This window comes from Muntiacus reevesi, chromosome 6 (genome assembly GCF_963930625.1).
Source record: "Muntiacus reevesi chromosome 6, mMunRee1.1, whole genome shotgun sequence".
NCBI classification, from domain to species: domain Eukaryota; kingdom Metazoa; phylum Chordata; class Mammalia; order Artiodactyla; family Cervidae; genus Muntiacus; species Muntiacus reevesi.
The window spans coordinates 107366495-107384680 of record NC_089254.1 but is presented as its reverse complement, the minus strand read 5'-3'; the positions used below and the strand labels follow the sequence as shown (position 1 = coordinate 107384680).

General features: G+C 58.1%; 1 protein-coding gene across 1 annotated transcript; it reads left to right on the top strand.

The window, feature by feature from the left end:
- The first annotated feature begins 648 nt into the window (after positions 1-648).
- On the top strand, positions 649-17195 carry IQCA1L (IQ motif containing with AAA domain 1 like). The gene is made up of 19 exons (XM_065938532.1): positions 649-770; positions 1472-1799; positions 3058-3177; positions 3462-3647; positions 6244-6315; positions 7660-7865; positions 8636-8720; positions 9145-9264; positions 9418-9493; positions 9844-9950; positions 12645-12728; positions 12824-12882; positions 13583-13665; positions 13828-13935; positions 14546-14745; positions 15210-15296; positions 15540-15717; positions 16449-16687; positions 17097-17195. The coding sequence occupies exons 1-19, from the start codon at positions 649-651 to the stop codon at positions 17193-17195; spliced, it is 2559 nt and encodes an 852-aa protein (XP_065794604.1).
- Positions 17196-18186: the final 991 nt, after the last annotated feature.

Below are 18186 nucleotides of genomic sequence, written 5' to 3'. Positions count from 1 at the left end.
CAGGCGTGTTTGTGCTCACGTAAAGGGGGAAGCATGGGGACGTCCCCGGTGATCCAGTGGGTAGGACTCTGCGCTTTCACTGCCGTGTGCCTGGGTTCAGTTCCCGGTTGGGGAACTAAGATTCCACAAGCCGCGTGAACCCAGGCCTACCAAGCCCAACTCCTGCCCCTTTGCCCCTGCGGTGCAGCCACACACAAGTGTCGGGAGGCTGGGCCTGGTCTCCAGCCAAGAGGACAGCTGGACGAACACCTTTAGGACTAACAACCACCCAGAGCCTCACGGTCTACAGGGTGATGTCAAACAAAGCCCATTCTTTCATTTATCCTCACAAGGGAAGTAGCTGCAGCTGACCCGGCTGTCCGCCCTGGCCAAGGTGCTACAAGGGAGCCCAGGCCCTCTGGCATGCCAGCTCCAGGGTGTCCTCTGAGACAAGCGTCCCCAATCCTGTACCTGCACCCCCGCCCCTCACAGCCTTAGAACTCTGAGACAATGGGACAGAACCCTTAAACCTGGGCTATTCTGGCTTTGTGGAGCGGAGTCCTGGTGGAACCACAGGCGTTCTGTGGATTCCAGGACGGGCTCACCAAGTTCAGAGTGGAGTTGGGCACCATGTCCGAGGCGTGAGTGAAGGAGGGGAGAGCCGAGGGCATGGCGCCTCCCTGGTCCCGGAGCCAGGCGGCTGGGGACAAGGCCGGTGGGGGGAGGGCTCCTGAGGGCCGGCCCCACCTGGACCCCAGACACTCACACAGCCACCCTGGCCGCTCCTGCCGGTGCTCAGGTTTCCCTCAGGCTACTGACTCCAGAACAGTGCCTCCGTGCGGTACCCTTCTCTACACCACTTCCAGCCCACCATCCTAGACCTTTGCGACATTGCTGGGGGTCCCTCCAGAGGGACCAGCCACAGACTCCGAAAGGCCCCTCCTTTGGCAGCAGGCCCTCAGGGCGGTGCCCATTCGCCACCCTCCTTGCTCCTCCCTGGGTGGGCTCCAGCCACAGGAGCCCCGGTCCCTCAGCTTCTAAGCCTCAGGGGGTCTCACTGGGGCCACCGTCTCAGTTCCCTGAAGGCCTCTCCCTTCCCGGGACTCCCCCTCGGGGCCATGAGTCTGCTTAGCATCACACCTTCTGGGACCTTGAATTCAGGTCTTCAGGCGCCTCAGGGGACCCCAGCCCTCCCCCTCCGCCCTTGCTCTTCTGAGGCTCAGGGCGCCCCCTGCCGGCCCCCCTCTCACCTTGAGGCTCAGGGCGCCCCCTCCTCGCCCCCTCACACCTTGAGGCTCAGAGCGCCCCCTCCTCGCCCCCTTCCCAGTCCTCTGAGGCTCAGGGCGCCCCCTCCTCGCCCCCTCCCCACCTTGAGACTCAGGGCGCCCCCTCCTCGCCCCTTTCCCCATCCTCTGAGGCTCAGGGTGCCCCCTCCTCGCCCCCTTCCCCGTCCTCTGAGGCTCAGGGCGCCCCCTGCCGGCACCCCCCCTAGAGCTTACCAGCGCCTCTGGGACTCCTCCCACCTGATCTTGGAAGAGCTGCTGGACCAGGAGTCGCTGCTGGGGGAACCCGTTCCCGACCCCGAGCGGCAGTCCTTCCAGTACCGGCTCTCCTCGCTCTATCTGTACTACCTGGGGCTACTGCGCCGCTTCGACACCCTCTACGACCAGATGGTGCAGCCGCAGAAGCGGCGACTGCTGCGGCGGCTGCTGGACAGTGTGGCCTGCCGCGTGCTAGAGCTCAAAGACGATCTGGTTCGCGCCGACCTGTGTGAGACCCACTGCCTGGACCAAGTGCTGCAGGACTTAAAGCTCACCCCGGTGCGCAGGCTGCTCAAGCACTGCGCCCACCCCAGCTCGGGGTGGGGGGGCGGGGAGCTGGGGGGAGGGCTAGCCTTGATCTCCCCCTCCTTGTGGAAGCAAACCAAGCCCCAGCCAGCTGGGAGTAGGGGTGGCCTTGACTTTCCTCGGACACCCCAGGCCTTGGGGCATCATCTGCAAGGGAAGGCGGGCAGGGCAGATCCTACGATGGGGTTTGGGAAGTTCACGCACTGTAGTTAGGAGGTGCGACTTCCCTGGTCGTCTAGCGGTTGAGAGTCTGCCTGCCAATGCAGGGGACATGGGTTCAATCCCTGCTTTGGGAAGATTCCACATGCCATTTGGCAGCTGAGCCCATGAGCCACCAGGACTGAGCCTAGAGCCTGAGCTCCCCAAGAGAAGCTACCGCAATGAAAACCCTGTGCACCCCCAACTAGAGAGTAACCCCCATTTGCAACAACTAGAGAAAGCCTGTGTGCAGCAACAAAGACCTAGCAAAGCCAAAAATAAATAAATAAATCTAAAAAAAAAGTAATTAAGGGTGGCTGGGGAGTCAGGCTGGAAGCTCTGTCTGGCTCGGAGGAGAGACGAACCCCATTGCAGGGGATTGCTGGAAAGGGTCCCCTGGAGGCTTGTTCCTCAAAGTGTGGTCCTTGGACCAGCAGCGTCAACATCACCTAGGAACTTGTTAGAGATGCAGAATCTCTGGCTGCACCCCCAAACCACTACTCTGCCTCTGCGTTTTCACAAGACCCTCAGGGGATGTCTCTGCATCAGCAAGTCCCAGAGCACAGCGCTTCTGCACTGGCCTCCAGCCCACCCCGAGGTCAGGGCTCCCTGTTCCACGTCTAAGGCGGACTCAAAGTTTCCCCTACTAGCTGCCTGAGACCCAGCTGTGGACTTGAAAAAACAGACCTTCTCTAGGCCCACCATTCGGATGTGGTTGCCCAGGGAGGGCCTAGGAGCCTGCATTTTAAGAGCTTGGGTCCCAGTTGATTCAGATGTACAGCTAGGACTGGGACCACTGCCTATTACCTACCCTGATCCTTCAGAATCCAACTCTGGCCACGTGACAGGGTCAAAGGAAGAGGGGAATGAGTCTTGGGGCGATCTGCTCAAAATCTGTACATTTCCCACCCTGGAGCTCTAGGATGGAGGAAGCCAGCCCCAGGGTTATGTATGCAGCTGAAAGCGGTAATGGGTTGGCCAAGAGGGTCTGGAGTTTTGTTCCCAACTCTTCTTCTCCTGTGTTGCCCCAAAGGCAGACCTGGAGGTTCCGATTCCCAAGTATTTCGAGCTGGAACAGTCCAGCATCCTGAAGGACCGCGAACACATGCTGGTGGAGCTCCTGTCCAGATTGAAGCCAGAGATCTCAGAGGGGGTGAGTCAGGGAGACACCCCCTGCCCTGGAGCAGAGTTCCCTGCTTCAGGATACCGATGCCCCGTCCTGCTCTTCACCACCTTGGAGAGCGCTCTGGGTAATCCTGGCCTCCTCACGGCTGCGCTGTGCTCCTCGTAACCTTCCCACACCAAGGCAGAGACACACGACTTGGGCACCTCACTGCCCTGGAACATACCCTTAGCATGTTTTTGAGGGACTGGTCTCCCAGCTGGAGATGGCAAACCCTCCCTTGTTTCCTCCCTCTTTGCTCCTGCTGTGGCCAGAGTTTTCCAATATTAACCCGGACTGAGGCCATAATCCTACTGCAAAAGGCAGAGCGGGCCAGGCAAGGCAGGCTCCGGGCCACCTTCATGCGGGAGATTCGGAAAGAGGAGGAGCGAGACCGGAAGATTCGGGAGGAAGGTCGGTTCAAGTTCAGTCAGGATGAAGCAGCCATCACCATACAGAAGGTAAACCTCCCCCCCACACCAGGCACCCTGGAGCAAAGTCACCTCCTCTAGGAAGCCTTCCTGGCTCAGCAACTGATGACAGAAACACAGGTGCTTGGATTCTGCTGCCCCACAACTAGATGTTAAACTAGGGACCTTCATTGGTAATAAACATGTATCTTATTCATTATTTGTTTCCCATCTCCCCCAAAAGACTTGAAGTGGGATGCCCCCAAACAGAAGGATAATTAAAATCAGAGGAGAAAGGGAATTCTCTGGCAGTCCAGTGGTGAGGACTCCTCATTCTCACTGCCAAGGACCTGAGTTCGATCCCTGTTCAGGGAACTAAAATTCCACAAGCCACATGGTGCAGCCAAAAATTTAAAAAATAACAATAATAAATAAAAATTTAAAATTAGGGGAGAAAGATCCATAATACAGCAGCAGAACAGAGTAGACGATCATCCCCCAAACTTGTAAGACGGTGAAAAATGAGTCACAAAAACTTTTCCGGCCTACTATAACCTTCTGCTTTTCTGTCTATTCATTTTATGAATTTTTGAGAGTTTGATATTAAAGTGAGTGAAGTGAAGTCGCTCAGTCGTGTCCGACTCTTTGCGACACCATGGACTATAGCCCGCCAGGTTTCTCTGTCCATGGAATCTTCCAGGCAAGGATACTGGAGTGGGTGCCATTTCCTTCTCCAGGGGATGTTCCTGACCCAGGGATCAATTCTGGGTCTCCCACACTGCAGGTAGACACTTGACCGTCTGAGCCACCAGGGAAACTCCAGCTAAAAATCTTAGTTTATCTACTTAAAAAAAAAATAGTTGTAATATGTAGTGGAACCATATGTAACTCTCTTCTGTATTTCCCAAGTCTCCTGTAAATGTTATCATTCTGTCATAACTGAAAAAATAAAAAAGAAAGGCAAAGAAATGAATCATGAATTGTAGCCGGAGCCTCCGGGCAGCTGAGGCAAAAGGAAGCACAATGAAGAGTATGGAGTCTGAGAATTGATGACTCCAGGTGTCTTTGGGGTCTGGGCCGCCCGAGGTCACCCTTTCATCACACGCCCTCCCACCTCACTACAGAACACCCAGCTCCATCTCTAGGTGCCGCCCCCCGTGCCGCCCCGCTGTCCTGGGGGCGTGCCTCCCCTCGGTGTCTTGGCAGCCCTGCGGATTTCCCCCAGGTGCTGCTAAGCCGGCTCACGGGGGCAGTGCTTACCTGCCCGAGAAGATGGGAGGCGCCCTAGAGAATGCCTCTAGGGCAGGAAGGCCCTGGACTGCTGACCTGGGGCTGCTGGAGCTTTCTCTCTTAAGTCAGGCTCCTCTCCCATCTTCTATCAAGTCCTAGAGCCTCAAAAACTTCTGTTCCCCAGCCCAATTCAGGGGACTTAGAACTTCTCCCCCCAAATCCAGAGCAAACCAGCCAACTAGCAGACAGTGGCCCTGAGAACAGACATCCCCTCCAACCGAGATATATTTTCAGATTGCAAATCAGGGGCCTTGGGCTGGGGTGCTGTGCATCCGGTTCCCAGGTCTGGCTGCCCCAGGAGTGAACAGGGGGTCCTCGCCCTCGGGGCTCGCTGAAACAAGCCTTTGGAGAAGGAGGGTCAGCCCCAAACCTGGAGCATCCTCCCCCAACCCGAAAGTCAAAGCGAGTCCTTTTGTTCCTGTCTCCAGACATCGAGAGTATGGAAACACTGCATCCCAGGTCCCAGGTTCCCCACTGCCCTCATCAGAGGGGAGACTGTGGGAGGCCCTTAGTTATCAGGGGTCTTTCCTGTGCTCGTCATGGGAGCAGGAAGACAGAGCCAGGACAGGAGCCTGCACACAAAACCTGCCCCCTGAGGCTCTGTCTCAGTCAAACTACCAGGCGAGGCACTGGCCCTGCCTCCCTCTTTTCTCCTCCCCAGGGCACTGGGTTGTCCCCAGGCCCAAGAGTAGCCGGGAGAGGAGCCCTGGGTGAGGAGTCAGGAAACCGGGCCTTGGTCTCGGCTCTGTGCCGAACGGCCCTGGGACCTGGGAGAGGCCATGTCCCATCTCTGGCTTCAGTTTCCCTGTGACGTGTAGGAATTAATTAGGGGAGCTGCATGGTCTCAACAGCAGCCAGGTCTATGGGCCTGGGTGGAAGCAAGCTTTTATTCCAGATGCTGTACGTATGCTGAGAAGTGAGAGTGGGGAGGGCTTCTCGGAGGAGGTAGAATCTGAACTCTGATTTGTGCCTCAAAAGATACAGCAGATTAGGGACTTCCCTAGTGGTCTGTTGGCTAAGACTGCATTCCCAATGCAAGAGGCCCAGGTTCGATCCCCGGTCGGGGAACTAGATCCCACATGCTGCAACTAACAGTTCACCTGCCGCAACTAAGAAAATAAATATTTTTAAAGGCAGGTTAGAAGGTGGAGATGAGACGGAGGGAATTCCTGGGGGGTTCTGAGAGTGCCGGGCGTCTGGGTGCAGACCGGCCCCACCCTGTCTGGGCTATCTCTGCTCAGGGGTCAGTAGCCAGTGATCTGTATCCTAGAGGTGCCCTCCCCAGAGCTCTGCCCCCTACCCTGCATCCCAGCAAAAAGGCAGTGTGGGGAGTGTCTGGGCCCGCGTGTCCCCCCAGGTGTGGAAGGGTTACCTGCAGAGGAAACGCGCTCAGCAGGACCGGCGAACCGAGATGGAGTTCATCGGCATGGTGAGCGTCCCGGTCCCAGCCCTGTGCACACCTCCCTCCATTGAGGGCTGGGGAAGAGGGGTCTGGGGACCCTGGTGGAGGGTCAGCACACAGCCACTGCCAAGCCACGTCCCTTCCCGCTGCCCCCTCCCTCCCAGAGCCCTTTGGGAGGAAGCCACACATGGGGTGGGGAGAGGGACGGTGGATCAGGGCATCCTGTCCCCTGGCCCACGATGGAGCTGGCAGGAGAGGCTGCAGGGGGTGGACCCCGCAGCGGCACGAGGCCCGTTCCCAGGGCCAGTGGGTTTCCTGCAGCCTCTGTGAGAAGCACGTGGGGGGCCCACTTGGGATGAGAACACACCCCCTTCACCCCAGAGCCTTTGGGGGGGCACAGACTCCCCACTCGCTCTGGGATCCCCGACTCCCTCCTTTCCTCTGCCCTGCAGGCAGAATGACTAAGTGTGAACTGGGAGACAGGGGCATGAATGTGCGAGGAGGGTGGGGGTGAGGAGCATGGGCAGGAAGGGGTGAAGGTGCAGGCGGGGAAGACAGACCCGAGCCCGCTGCTCTGCGGTGGTCGGCCCCCAGCTGGTCTCTGCTGACTTAGGAGAGGAAGCCACCACGGAGTGAGGTTCCGTGATCCCTGGGAGGGCGCTCGGCCCTGGGCAGAGCCGCAAAAGCCTGGCCTATAAGGGGAGATTGGAGGAGGGACTAGGAGGGGGAGCTGGCGTTGGGGGCAGAAGGATCGGAGACCAGGGTTGGGATGGCCACCATAGGAGGCTGGGGGCTTCAGAAGGAGGGAGGCACTGGGCGGCCCCACGTGGGAGCGCAGGTCGGAGCTCGCTGATGATCTGGGCAGCCGGACCCCAGGAGACCAGGGCAGGGTCGGGTCTTGGGGCGGGGGGCAGGGGGCCATGGCACGACTGGTGGGTGAGGAATGAGCCCGGCCGCCCGGGCCCATCAACAGTGTGAGCTCAGCGTTTTCAGTAATTGTCTCTGCGCAGAGTGATATTTAAAATACATTTGGGAGCCAATGAGGCGGGAAAGTGGCTGCGGAGCGGCTGCCAACACGGGCGCTGGGCGTGGGGGTGGGGCTGGGGCCGGAGGCTAGGGGGAGGGGGCCACGGGTGCTGGGGGAGCGGGCGGGCTTGGGGGGGCAGCCCGGATGCATCTAGCAAACTCATTATCAGAGTAATTTACACAGACGAGTTTCAGGCTCCAAACACAATTTCTCCTGATGCAGTCAAGCCCTGTTGTTCCGCGTGGGTGTGTGCGCGCGCGGAGCTCTGTGCGGGGATAGGGGGGCGGTGCTGGGGCGCCCCACTCCCACCCCTGAGCCCCTCGCCTCCCGGTCCACGTCCCCAGCTCCCCTCAGCCAGCCTGGCGGAGCCCTTGGGCGCCGCGTCCCAGGCCAGCCTCGGGGCGGATGTGCGCAGGCTCCGGCAGACGGAGAAGGAGGAGGAGTTCCAGCTGGCCGTGGTGAAGGCCCACGACCACCTCAGGGAGCTGGAGGGGCCCGACATGAAGGAGAAGATGAAGGAGCAGATCCGACAGTGGTTCATCGAGTGCCAGTCAGTGTCCACAGCCTCCTCTGACCCGCTCCCCCACCACGAACCCTCCTCTTGCCCTCCTCACCCCACCCTGGCTTAGCCCCGAACCTCTGACATGCTGCTGACGCACTGGATGTAAATTCGGGGCCCCCAGCCTAAGGGAACAGCTCTACACGCGACTTCCTGCTTCCCCAGATGGCACAGAAAATGGCAGAATAAGATGGGAAAGTGTCCAGGGACACTCCCTACTCTATTCTATAAGGATCCACTCCCTCCCCCTCTCCCTCTGTCTTCCTTGTCCTTCATTTTTCTCCATCGTTCTCTCCATCCATCCACCCATCCACGCATCCATCCACCCAACCGTCCACGCATCCATCTGTCCATCCCTCCGTCCATCCACCCATCTATCTACCCATCCATCATCCATTTATCCTTCTGTTCCTCCGCCCATCTGTCCATCCATCCATACATCCATCCCCCATCTGTCCACCTATCCATCATCCATTTATCCTTCTGTTCCTCTGCCCATGTGTCCATCCATGCATCCATCCACCCACCCATCCATCCACCTATCGATCCACCCATCCGTCCATCCACCCATCTGTCCATCCATCCATGCATCCATCCCCCAATCTGTCCACCCATCCATCATCCATTTATCCTTCTGTTCCTCCACCCATCTGTCCATCCATCCACCTATCCATCCACCCATCTACCCATCTGTCCATCCACCTTTCTGTCCACCCATCCTTCCATCCATCCATCTCTCCGACCATCTTATGTCCATTTAGTGCCCTCACTGGCCGATTCCCTGATTATCCAGACGAGTCTTTAGGTGGATCCTCCCTGATCTTTGCAGACAAGACTCCAGAACAGGTACCCCGGAGGTGGGAATAGAGGCCTTTCTGTGTTAGGTGGAATCTGAGGTTAGAGAGAGTAACCTGCATGTCAGCTGAGGGTGGCGGGGGCTGGGGGAGAGGACGCAGATGTGGTGGAGGAGGGGGTCCCCGGAAGGAGCTGGAGGAGTCCCCCTTGGTCAGAGAGAGGCAACGTGTCTGATGAGAGCACTGTGACTCCAGGTCCCCACCTCCATGGAGACTCTTGGGGAAAGCAGCAGCTCTGAGCAAGCACCCACCCGCTCAGCTGAGCCCCTTTCTTCCTGGACCCTCAGCGCCTTGGTCCTACCAGTGACACGAGGCCTTGGGAATCCTGGGTCTATCCCTAGCTCAGGCCCCGGGGTTCTCTGGCTTGTATCAACCCCCTTGGTCTTCCACGAAGCATCTTCCTGTGTCTGTCACAGGTGAGGATGGAACTGGAGGTGCAAGTCCAGGAGAACAAAAAAAAGGAGCAAGAGAAAAATAAGGAGAAAGAAAAGGAGGGAAAAGAGAAAAAGAAGAAGGGAGAAAAGACCAAGAAGGGAGTAAGGCACCGCCTGGAGCCACGGACCAAGGGGGCAGGGGCACGGAGTCTCAGAGAATTCCCAGCGGGAGGCGGGTCTGGGAGGATCAGGCCCAGATGCCCGGAGGTGATGCGCAGAGGTGAGGGCTTCGAGAGGAGGATGTCTCTATTCTAGGAAGCAGACACGATGCTTAGGGCACTGCCTTCCAGATCCATCCCTGCGATTAACGCCGGCCACAAGGAGTACACGGGTGAGAGCAGGGGGGCAGTCAGGCCTGTGGGCTCTTGTGGTGACCTTGGTCCCCGGGAGAGTGAGCCCGTGCCACATGTGGGGGGCGTGAGGATGTGGGGGTGACAGCCGAGGGGAAAAAGCCGAGGAGGAGAGGGGTGTGAGGTGTGCTCCCTGGGCTTTGGGTCTGAATCCTGTGGCCACAGGTCTTGGGATCAGGCCTTGCTCTGCGGTCTGGGTGGAAGTGCCAGGCAGCTCGGTGAGAGGAGAGCTGGGCCAGCGTGTGTGCGTGCACCTGTGAGCGTCTGTGTGCACGTGAGTGTGAGTGTGTGTGTACATCTGGATCCTGGACACACACCCCTGCACCGGCAGATCTGTGGAAGAACCGATTTGACAGCCTCTTTCCCAGCCAGAGTTTTGACTCCGAGACCCTCAAGATGGAACAGAGGAAAGACGTGGAAGAGGAGATCCGCATACAGGTGAGTGTCCCTGCGGGACCCCCAAGGATCAGGCTCCATCCTTGCTGCCCACCGGCCCCCGGCCCGCCAGCCTCTGCAGCAGCCTGCCTCTAGGCACCACCTGCCCGGCCTAGTCCTGGCTCCGTCTGGGTGCATCTTGGTCCCCGGGGTCCTCTGATGCAGCCTTGAGGGAAGGGGTCACCAGGGGCTCTGCACCAGGGTCATACCCACCGTCCTCTACCCACCCTGTGCCACCCACCTTGGGAGCACTGGATCACACAATCTTTCCAACAACGTGTGAGACAGGCGCCTTGATTTTCTTGACATCACAGGTGAGGAAACAGGCTGAGGGGTCACGAAATTGCTCAAGGTCACGCAGACTATTTAATTTATTTGGCCACATTGGATCTTCGTTGCGGCCCTTGAGACGTTTCGTTGCAGTGCGGACTCTCTAGTTGTGGCTGGGGGTCAGTAGTTGGGGGCCACAGCCTAGTTGCTCTGTGGCATGCGGGATCTTCGTTCTCTGATCAGGGATTGAACCCGCGTCCCCTGCATTGCAAGACAGATTCTTAGCCACGGGACCAGCAGGGAAGTCCCCCACGCAGACTTTAAACAGTGGATCTGGGGCTTGAGCTGAAGGCAAAGGAGAAAATGAAATATATACCCATTTGAATGCAGAGTTCCAAAGGATAGCAAGGAGAGATAAGAAAACCTTCCTCAGTAAACAATGCAAAGAAATACAGGAAAACAATAGAATGGGAAAGACTAGAGATCTCTTCAAGAAAATTAGAGATACCAAGGGAACATTTCATGCAGAGATGGGCACAATAAACGACAGAAATCGTATGGACCTAACAGAAGCAGAAGAGACTAAGAAGAGGTGGCAAGAATACACAGAAGAACTGTACAAAAAAGATCTTCATGACCCAGATAACCACAATGGGGTGATCACTCACCTAGAGCCAGACATCCTGGAATGTGAAGTGTCACTTTAGGAAGTGTCACTTTAAACAAAGCTGGTGGAGGTGATGGAATTCCAGTTGACCTACTTCAAATCCTAAAAGATGATGCTGTGAAAGTGCTGCACTCAATATGCCAAGAAATTTGGAAAACTCAGCAGTGGCCGCAGGACTGGAAAATGTCAGTTTTCATTCCAATCCCAAAGAAAGGCAATGCCAAAGAATGCTCAAACTACCACAAATTGCACTCATCTCACACACTAACAAAGTAATGCTCAAAATTCTCCAAGCTAGACTTCAACAGTATGTGAACTATGAACTTCTAGATGTTCAAGCTGGATTTAGAAAAGGCAGAGGATCCAGATATTAAATTGCTCATATTCGCTGGATCATCGAAAAAGCAAGAGTTCCAGAAAAACATCTACTTTTGCTTTATTGACTACACCAAAGCGTTTGACTGTGTAGATCACAGCAACCTATGCAAAATTCTTCAAGAGATGGGAACACCAGGCCATCTGACCTGCCTCCTGAGAAATCTGTATGCAGATCAAGAAGCAACAGTTAGCACTGGACATGGAAGAACAGACTGGTTCCAAATAGGAAAAGGAGTATGTCAAGGCTGTATATTGTCACCCTGCTTATTTAACTTACATGCAGAGTACATCATGAGAAATGCTGGACTGGAAGATGCACAAGCTGGAATCAAGATTGCCGGGAGAAATATCAATAACCTCAGATGTGCAGATGACACCACCCTAATGGCAGAAAGTGAAGAAGAACTAAAAAGCCTCTTGATGAAAGTGAAAGAGGAGAGTGAAAAAGTTGGCTTAAAGCTCAACATTCAGAAAACTGAGATCATAGCATCTGGTCCCATCACTTCATGCAAATAAATGGGGAAACAAGGAAAACAGTGAGAGACTTTATTTTTGGGGGCTCCAAAATCACTGCAGATGGTGACCACAGCCATGAAATTAAAAGACACTCCTTGGAAGAAAAGTTATGACCAACCTAGACAGCATATTAAAAAGCAGAGACATTACTTTGCCAACAAAGGTCCATCTAGTCAAAGCTATGATTTTTCCAGTAGTCATGTATGGATGTGAGAGTTGGACTATAAAGAAAGCTGAGCATTGAAGAATTGATGCTTTTGAACTGTGGTGTTGGAGAAGACTCTTGAGAGTCCCTTGGACTGCAAGGAGATCCAACCAGTCCATCCTAAAGGAGATCAGTCCTGGGTGTTCATTGGAAGGACTGATGCTAAAGCTGAAGCTCCAATACTTTGGCCACCTGGTGGGAAGAACTGACTCTTGGAAAAGACCCTGATGCTGGGGAAGATTGAAGGCGGGAGGAGAAGGGGACGACAGAGGATGCAATGGTTGGATGGCATCACTGACTCGAAGGACATGAGTTTGAGTAAACTCCGGGAGCTGGTGATGGACAGGGAGGCTTGGCATGCTGCAGTTCATGAGGTCGCAAAGAGTTGGACACGACTGAACTCAACTGAACTGGGGCTTGAACTGAAAGCTGACTGGCTTCATCCTCGGAGCTTCTGCCCACGCGAATGCCAGGCTCAAGCATGAGCGAGATGTGGGTCAGGGTTGGGACATTCCTAAAGAACCCTCCACCCCCACCAGCTGCCATTGCTGGGCTGAGCTGGATCTTCCCTGACGGCCCCCTGACCCCAACTTCATCCTCAGCCTCCTACTTGTCCTCCCCAAGCCCTGGTCACCCCATCACACCCCCTGCTGGCCCCCAGGTGGATGATCTGATGCGTCAGGAGCTGAAGAACCTGAGGTTGGCCGTGGACAGGGAGGAGACGAGACCCATGAAGCCTCCAAAGGCAAGACGAGGGGCCGGGGCTGGAGCAAGGCAGGGCGCTCGGGCAGGGGAGGCAAGGAACAGAAGACCACTGCCTGTGTGTTTGCTTTCTACCAGAAGAAGGCAGGCAAGAAACCCGGGAAGAAGAAGAAGGAAAAAGACCTGACCCCAGACAGGTAGCAGAACCCACACTTCACTGGGGGTGGTGGAGCGAGCCCTCATCCAGGACAGATCTGACTTTGGGGCCCGGCTCTGTGGCTGTGTGACCTGGGGGAAGTCACTTAACCTCTCTGAGTTCCTGCCCCGCCAGACTCACGGGAGAGCCGTGAGGATGAACTCAAGCACAAGAAAGTGCTGTGAAAGTGGAGATTCAGGATGAGGTGTGAGCAGAGCATTGTTCCAAACGCTCCCTGCTTCCCGTGTCTCCTTCCTTCCCCACTTGCCCACCACCCCTGGGCATCCCACTGTGGGCATCGGGGGCCTTGCCAGTGGCCCCCTTCTGCTCACCCCTGGTGATGCGAGCACGCCGGTGCCAGCTGCGTTCATGGCCAGCCCCGCCCCCCAGCCTCCCGAGCGCGTGTACATCTTCCATGTGGTTTCTAGGAAGAGGCCATGTGCCACCCACGTTGGGTCTCAGAGGGCGCTGATCCTTTCTCACACGCCACTCAAACCCCGGGGCACCTGGCTGGGGTACGCTGCCGTCTGGGCCAGCGGGCCAGCGTCGTGCCTTCCGATGCTGCCTGACCGCAGGAAGGAGGACAGGACGCCGCTGGCGAGTCCCCCTTGCCCCCGCTGCTCCTGCCTGCAGCACCGCCCCCACCAAACTGTGTCCCTTCGCTTTTGTCCTGGGCGCCCCCCTGCGCCATGCTCTGCCAGGCCCATGGACTCCCTGTTTGAAGAGCTCGTCGTCTCAGGCCTTCTAAAGAAGAGCGAGACAGTGCCTTTGAAAGACTATATTGGTGAGACCTCCCCCCAGCGCCTGCCCCCGGCGGGACCGAGGAGCGGTTCCCCTGGCCTTGGCCATCCCCAAAGCCGACGGCCACCCCTGCCGCGACCCTTCTCCCCATGTGCCCTGCCCCAGCGGCTGCCGCTCACCGGCTGCGCCCCCCTCCCCACCCCAGGTGACTGCCTCTATCTCGGATCGGCCCTGAACTTGGCAAACAAGCTGCCTATGCCCTCCCTGGCTGACATCCGGCAGAACGTGGCCTTGTACGCGATTCTGCGGCTCGGTGAGAGGCCTGGTGGGGCCGCGGGGTGGGCGGCCCAGGCAGGTGTATCCGTCAGGGGCTTTGGACGCGTGTCGGGCTCCCCCCGTGCCTTCCTTGGGCCCCCCACTGGAGATCACACCCTGAAGCCAGGCAGGCCCTTGACCCACAGAGGACCCCACATTTCCAGCCCCTCACTCAGCCCTGAGCGATCTCCCCTAGTCTGTCCTGTTCCTAGAAGACCAGCCCTCCACCCCCTGATACACACCAGAGCCTGGATCTTTCTGAAGAGCTTTGTCACACGCCCTTTAATTCCATCCCTTCAAAATTCAGGAGTGGAAACAGGTGGGATGGAAAGGAGAAAGGGCACTGGGAGGAGGGAGGCTGTCTTCTGAACACCCCTCTCTCCCCGCCCAGGTCCCCCTTCCCATGTAGCCCTTGGAATTAGGCTTGCTAAACCATTAGGCGCCATCCAGGCTGACTCTCCCGGGGGCATTGCCCAGGCCCTGGGGCGGAAGAGTGCAGCTGTGACCTGACCCTCGTATTGCCCAGCCTGGGGCCCCTGACCTCCCCTGACTCGACGTCTCCACCCCCAGCCCCTGCCAGCTCCTAGCCCCCCCGTCTTCTCTCTCAGGCTCCCCAGATATACACTCCATGGCTCCCCTCATCCGCTCCATCCTCCTGGTGGGCCCCTCTGGTATGGGCAAGAAGATGCTGGTGAAGGCCGTGTGCACGGAGACCGGTGCCAACCTTTTCGACCTGTCGCCGGAGAACCTGCAGGGCAAATACCCCGGCAAGACTGGGGGGCAGATGCTGGTGCACGTTGTCTTTAAGGTCTGGGAGTCTCCTGACGGCACCTCGAGTTCTCAGACTGTGGCAGCAGAGCTGGGTGGGCTCGGCGGGGGGATGCGGGGTCACCCAGCTGCCCAGGTGGTGTCGTTTCAGGAGCTGATGAGGTCTCCCCACCAGTCAGTCCCTGCTGGGAGTGTGTGGATTCCCGAAGCCCCAGTGATGGGGGAGGTGGGAAGGAAGTGGGAGGCAGGGGAGTTTCTTTTCTTGGCAGAGATGAAGCTGAACACATAGCCCCCCCCAACCCCCGTACTGCCACCTCCCCCCTGGGGAGGGCAGGGACTCTGGTGTGATGGGTGTTGGAAGGGCGCAGAGGTGGGGCTGGCAGGATGTGGGAACGGAGCCGGCCACGATCGAGGACAGCCCTGACCCTGGGTTTGACCAGATAGGGAGGGGACACTTCCCCCAAGGATGTCTGACCTCGGGCTTCTGTTCTCTGATGCATCCAGGTGGCTCGGTACCTACAGCCCTCTGTGATCTGGATTGGGAATGCGGAGAAGACTTTCTATAAGCGGGTCCCCAAAGACGAGGAGGAGGTGGGCAGGGCTGGCAGGTGTGGGTGTGTTCGTGTCACTCCAGACCTCACCCGCCACATGGCCTCGGATGAGTCCTCCTGCCTTACTTACTTAACCTTAAAGCGGGACCAACAACCCCTCCTGTCTGCCCGCACCCCCCCCCCCCCACCGCGGTCCTTGTGAGGATGAGCTCTGTGAATTAGAAGCCAGTATGATGTCCCTGGTCCCCACCCCTCCCCGCCCTCCCCACCTTTCCCGGAACAGATGGACCCGAAGCGAATAAAGAAGGACCTCACCAAGGCCCTGCGGCTGCTGACTCCCGGGGACCGCGTGATGCTGATTGGGACCACCGACCGGCCGCAGGTGGCCGAGATGAAGGGCCTTTGCCGCACCTACGAGCGCATCCTCCTCCTGCCTCGGCCTGATTACGCCTCTCGCTATGGTAAGGCCCCTTGTGACTGCATGGACTGCAGCCCGCCAGGCTCCTCCGTCCGTGGGCTTCTCCAGGCCACGATGCTGGAGTGGGTAGCCCTGCCCACCTCCAGGGCATCTTCCCGACCCAGGACTTCCCTGGTAGCTCAGACGGTAAAAGAATCTGCCTGCAATGCAGGAGGTGCAGGTTCGATCCCTGGGTCGGGAAGATGCCCCTGGAGAAGGGAATGGCAGCCCACTCCAGTATTCTTGCCTGGAGAATCCCATGGACAGAGGAGCCTGGCAGGCTACAGTCTCCATGGGGTCGCACAGAGTCGGATACGACTGAGCGACTAACACTTTTTCACTTTTTTCACGGCGAGGCTGGGGAATGTGGGGTCAGGTCAGAGAAGGGGTCGAGGGACTGCCCTTGCCAAAGCTCCCCGCTTCCCCCATCAGCCCCTGCTCTGAGTCCTGACCTCCACTCCAGGTGCTCTGGAGGGATGGCTAGACAAGCCGCCCTGGGGCCTGGGGCCTGGGGCCTGGTGTGCCCGTGTAGACACGGGCGGGTCGCTCAAGTCCTCGGAGTCGCAGTTGCCGTGTTAAGTGGGGAGGAAGATCCTTACCTCCCTGGGAGGAGGGGCGCTGCTGGATGCTGGGCGGCCCTCCAGAAGCACAGAGCTCCTCTGCAGACACGGAGGCGCCCACTGCCTCTCTCTGCCCCGTGTGCCCACCCCCCCCCACCCCCCCCACTGCACGCAGTGCTCTGGAGGCATATGATCGAGGCCCAGGGAGCCAAGGGGACCCAGCACTTGGACATCAGCGCCCTGGCCAAGGTGTCCGATGGCTACACGGCTGGCTGCATCCTCCAAGCCATCCAGGCGGTGCTGACTGAGCGACGGCTCCTGCAGCTATCCAGGCGGCCCCTCCTGACCTCAGAATTCCTGGGGCCCCTGGCGAAGCTGGACCCGGTGTACCGGGAGGAGGAGGAGTCCCTGAAGGTGAGGCTTTGTAGGGGGGGCAGGGCCAACAGCAGTGGGGGAGTCAGCCCTCTGAAACCCACCCCCCAGGCCCATAGTGCACTTTGGACCCCTCTGTCTGCTCCCCAGGGAGCTCAGGAGGGAAGGACTCGTGGGCAGGGCCAGCTGGGCACCTGCAGCCACTGACCCTGGGGATGGCTGGGGGAGGACCAGGGGCTGCAGGGCAGGGAGGAGGCCTCTCGCCCCTGACCGTGGCCCAGAGTATCTGGTGACGCGTGAGGGAAACCAGGGCTCTGGCAGGAACCCTAGTACCCCAGAGGAGAGCAGAGGACCTGCTCGCGGAGGACTCAGATCCATCGGAAGGGAAGGGCGAGGTCAGCCAGCAGAGCCGAGGGTCCGACCCATTGCCTTCACCCTTCCTGCAACCCAGGACTGGTACTTCAAGACCCCGCTGGGCAAGAAGAAGATGAAATTTCTCAAGGACCAGGACGCTGCTGAGGAAGCCAAGGCAAAGGAGAAGAGAAAGTGAAGCTGAGGCTGGGGTGCCTGAGATTAGGAGCAGGACGGGTGGGGCCCCACGGGCCGGGAGGGGACTGGGGCAGGGCAGAGGTATAAACGGCCGGACGGCTCGGGGACCTGCTCTCTTTGTCCATTTCCGTGCTTCCTGCCCCTTACTCTGTGCCCCTGCCTGGCTCAGCCTTGCTCCCCTTCTTACCCACCCTCTCCCCACCCCCGGCCCGGCCGCTCACAAACCGGCTCCGCTCTGCTTCCCAGACCCCTCTGATCCGCGCCTGGTGTCTTCACCCACTGTCACCCAGCCGCCACCTGGCTCCCCAGCTCTCTCCCTCTCTAAGGTGTTTCTGTGCGTGCCCAGTCGCTTCGGTCGTGTCCGACCCTCTGCGACCCCGTGGAATGGAGCTCACCAGGCTCCTCTGTCCACGGGATTCTCCAGGCAAGAATATACTGGAGTGGGTTGCCATTCCCTGCTCCAGGGGAATCTTCCCGACCCAGGGATTGAACCTATGCCTCTGATGTCTCCCGAATTGGCAGGCGAGCTCTTTAGTACTAGTGCCATCTGGGAAGCCAGAGGTGTTTAAGGGAGAAAAATAGGAAAAGGAGAAAAAGGTCTAGAGTAAGTATAGGAAAAAAAAAAAAGCCGGAGCGTGGGGTCAGCGGACCCCGGCTGTAACCTGAGAGGTCTCGCGTGGTCCTTCCCTGTCTCTGGGCCTCAGTTTCCTTTTTCAGTGAAGTGAGGAGTGGTTGGATCTCCAAGGTCCCTTCTATTCTAGGGTTTATTTCTACAGGAGTGCCTCTGGGGCAGCAGTGGATCGGAGTAGGGGCGAGGGGAGAAGGCGGTAGGCACCTGTGGGCCGGGTGAGAGCTGTGGGCAGACCCAGCATCTTCGCTGAGGGGTTTCCACTCATCTTCTGTACACCACCCCTCCCATTCCACACCTGCCGGAGCTCTGCACTCCTTCCTATGACCCTCGGTGGGGGGGTGGGGGATGAAAGGGACGCAGC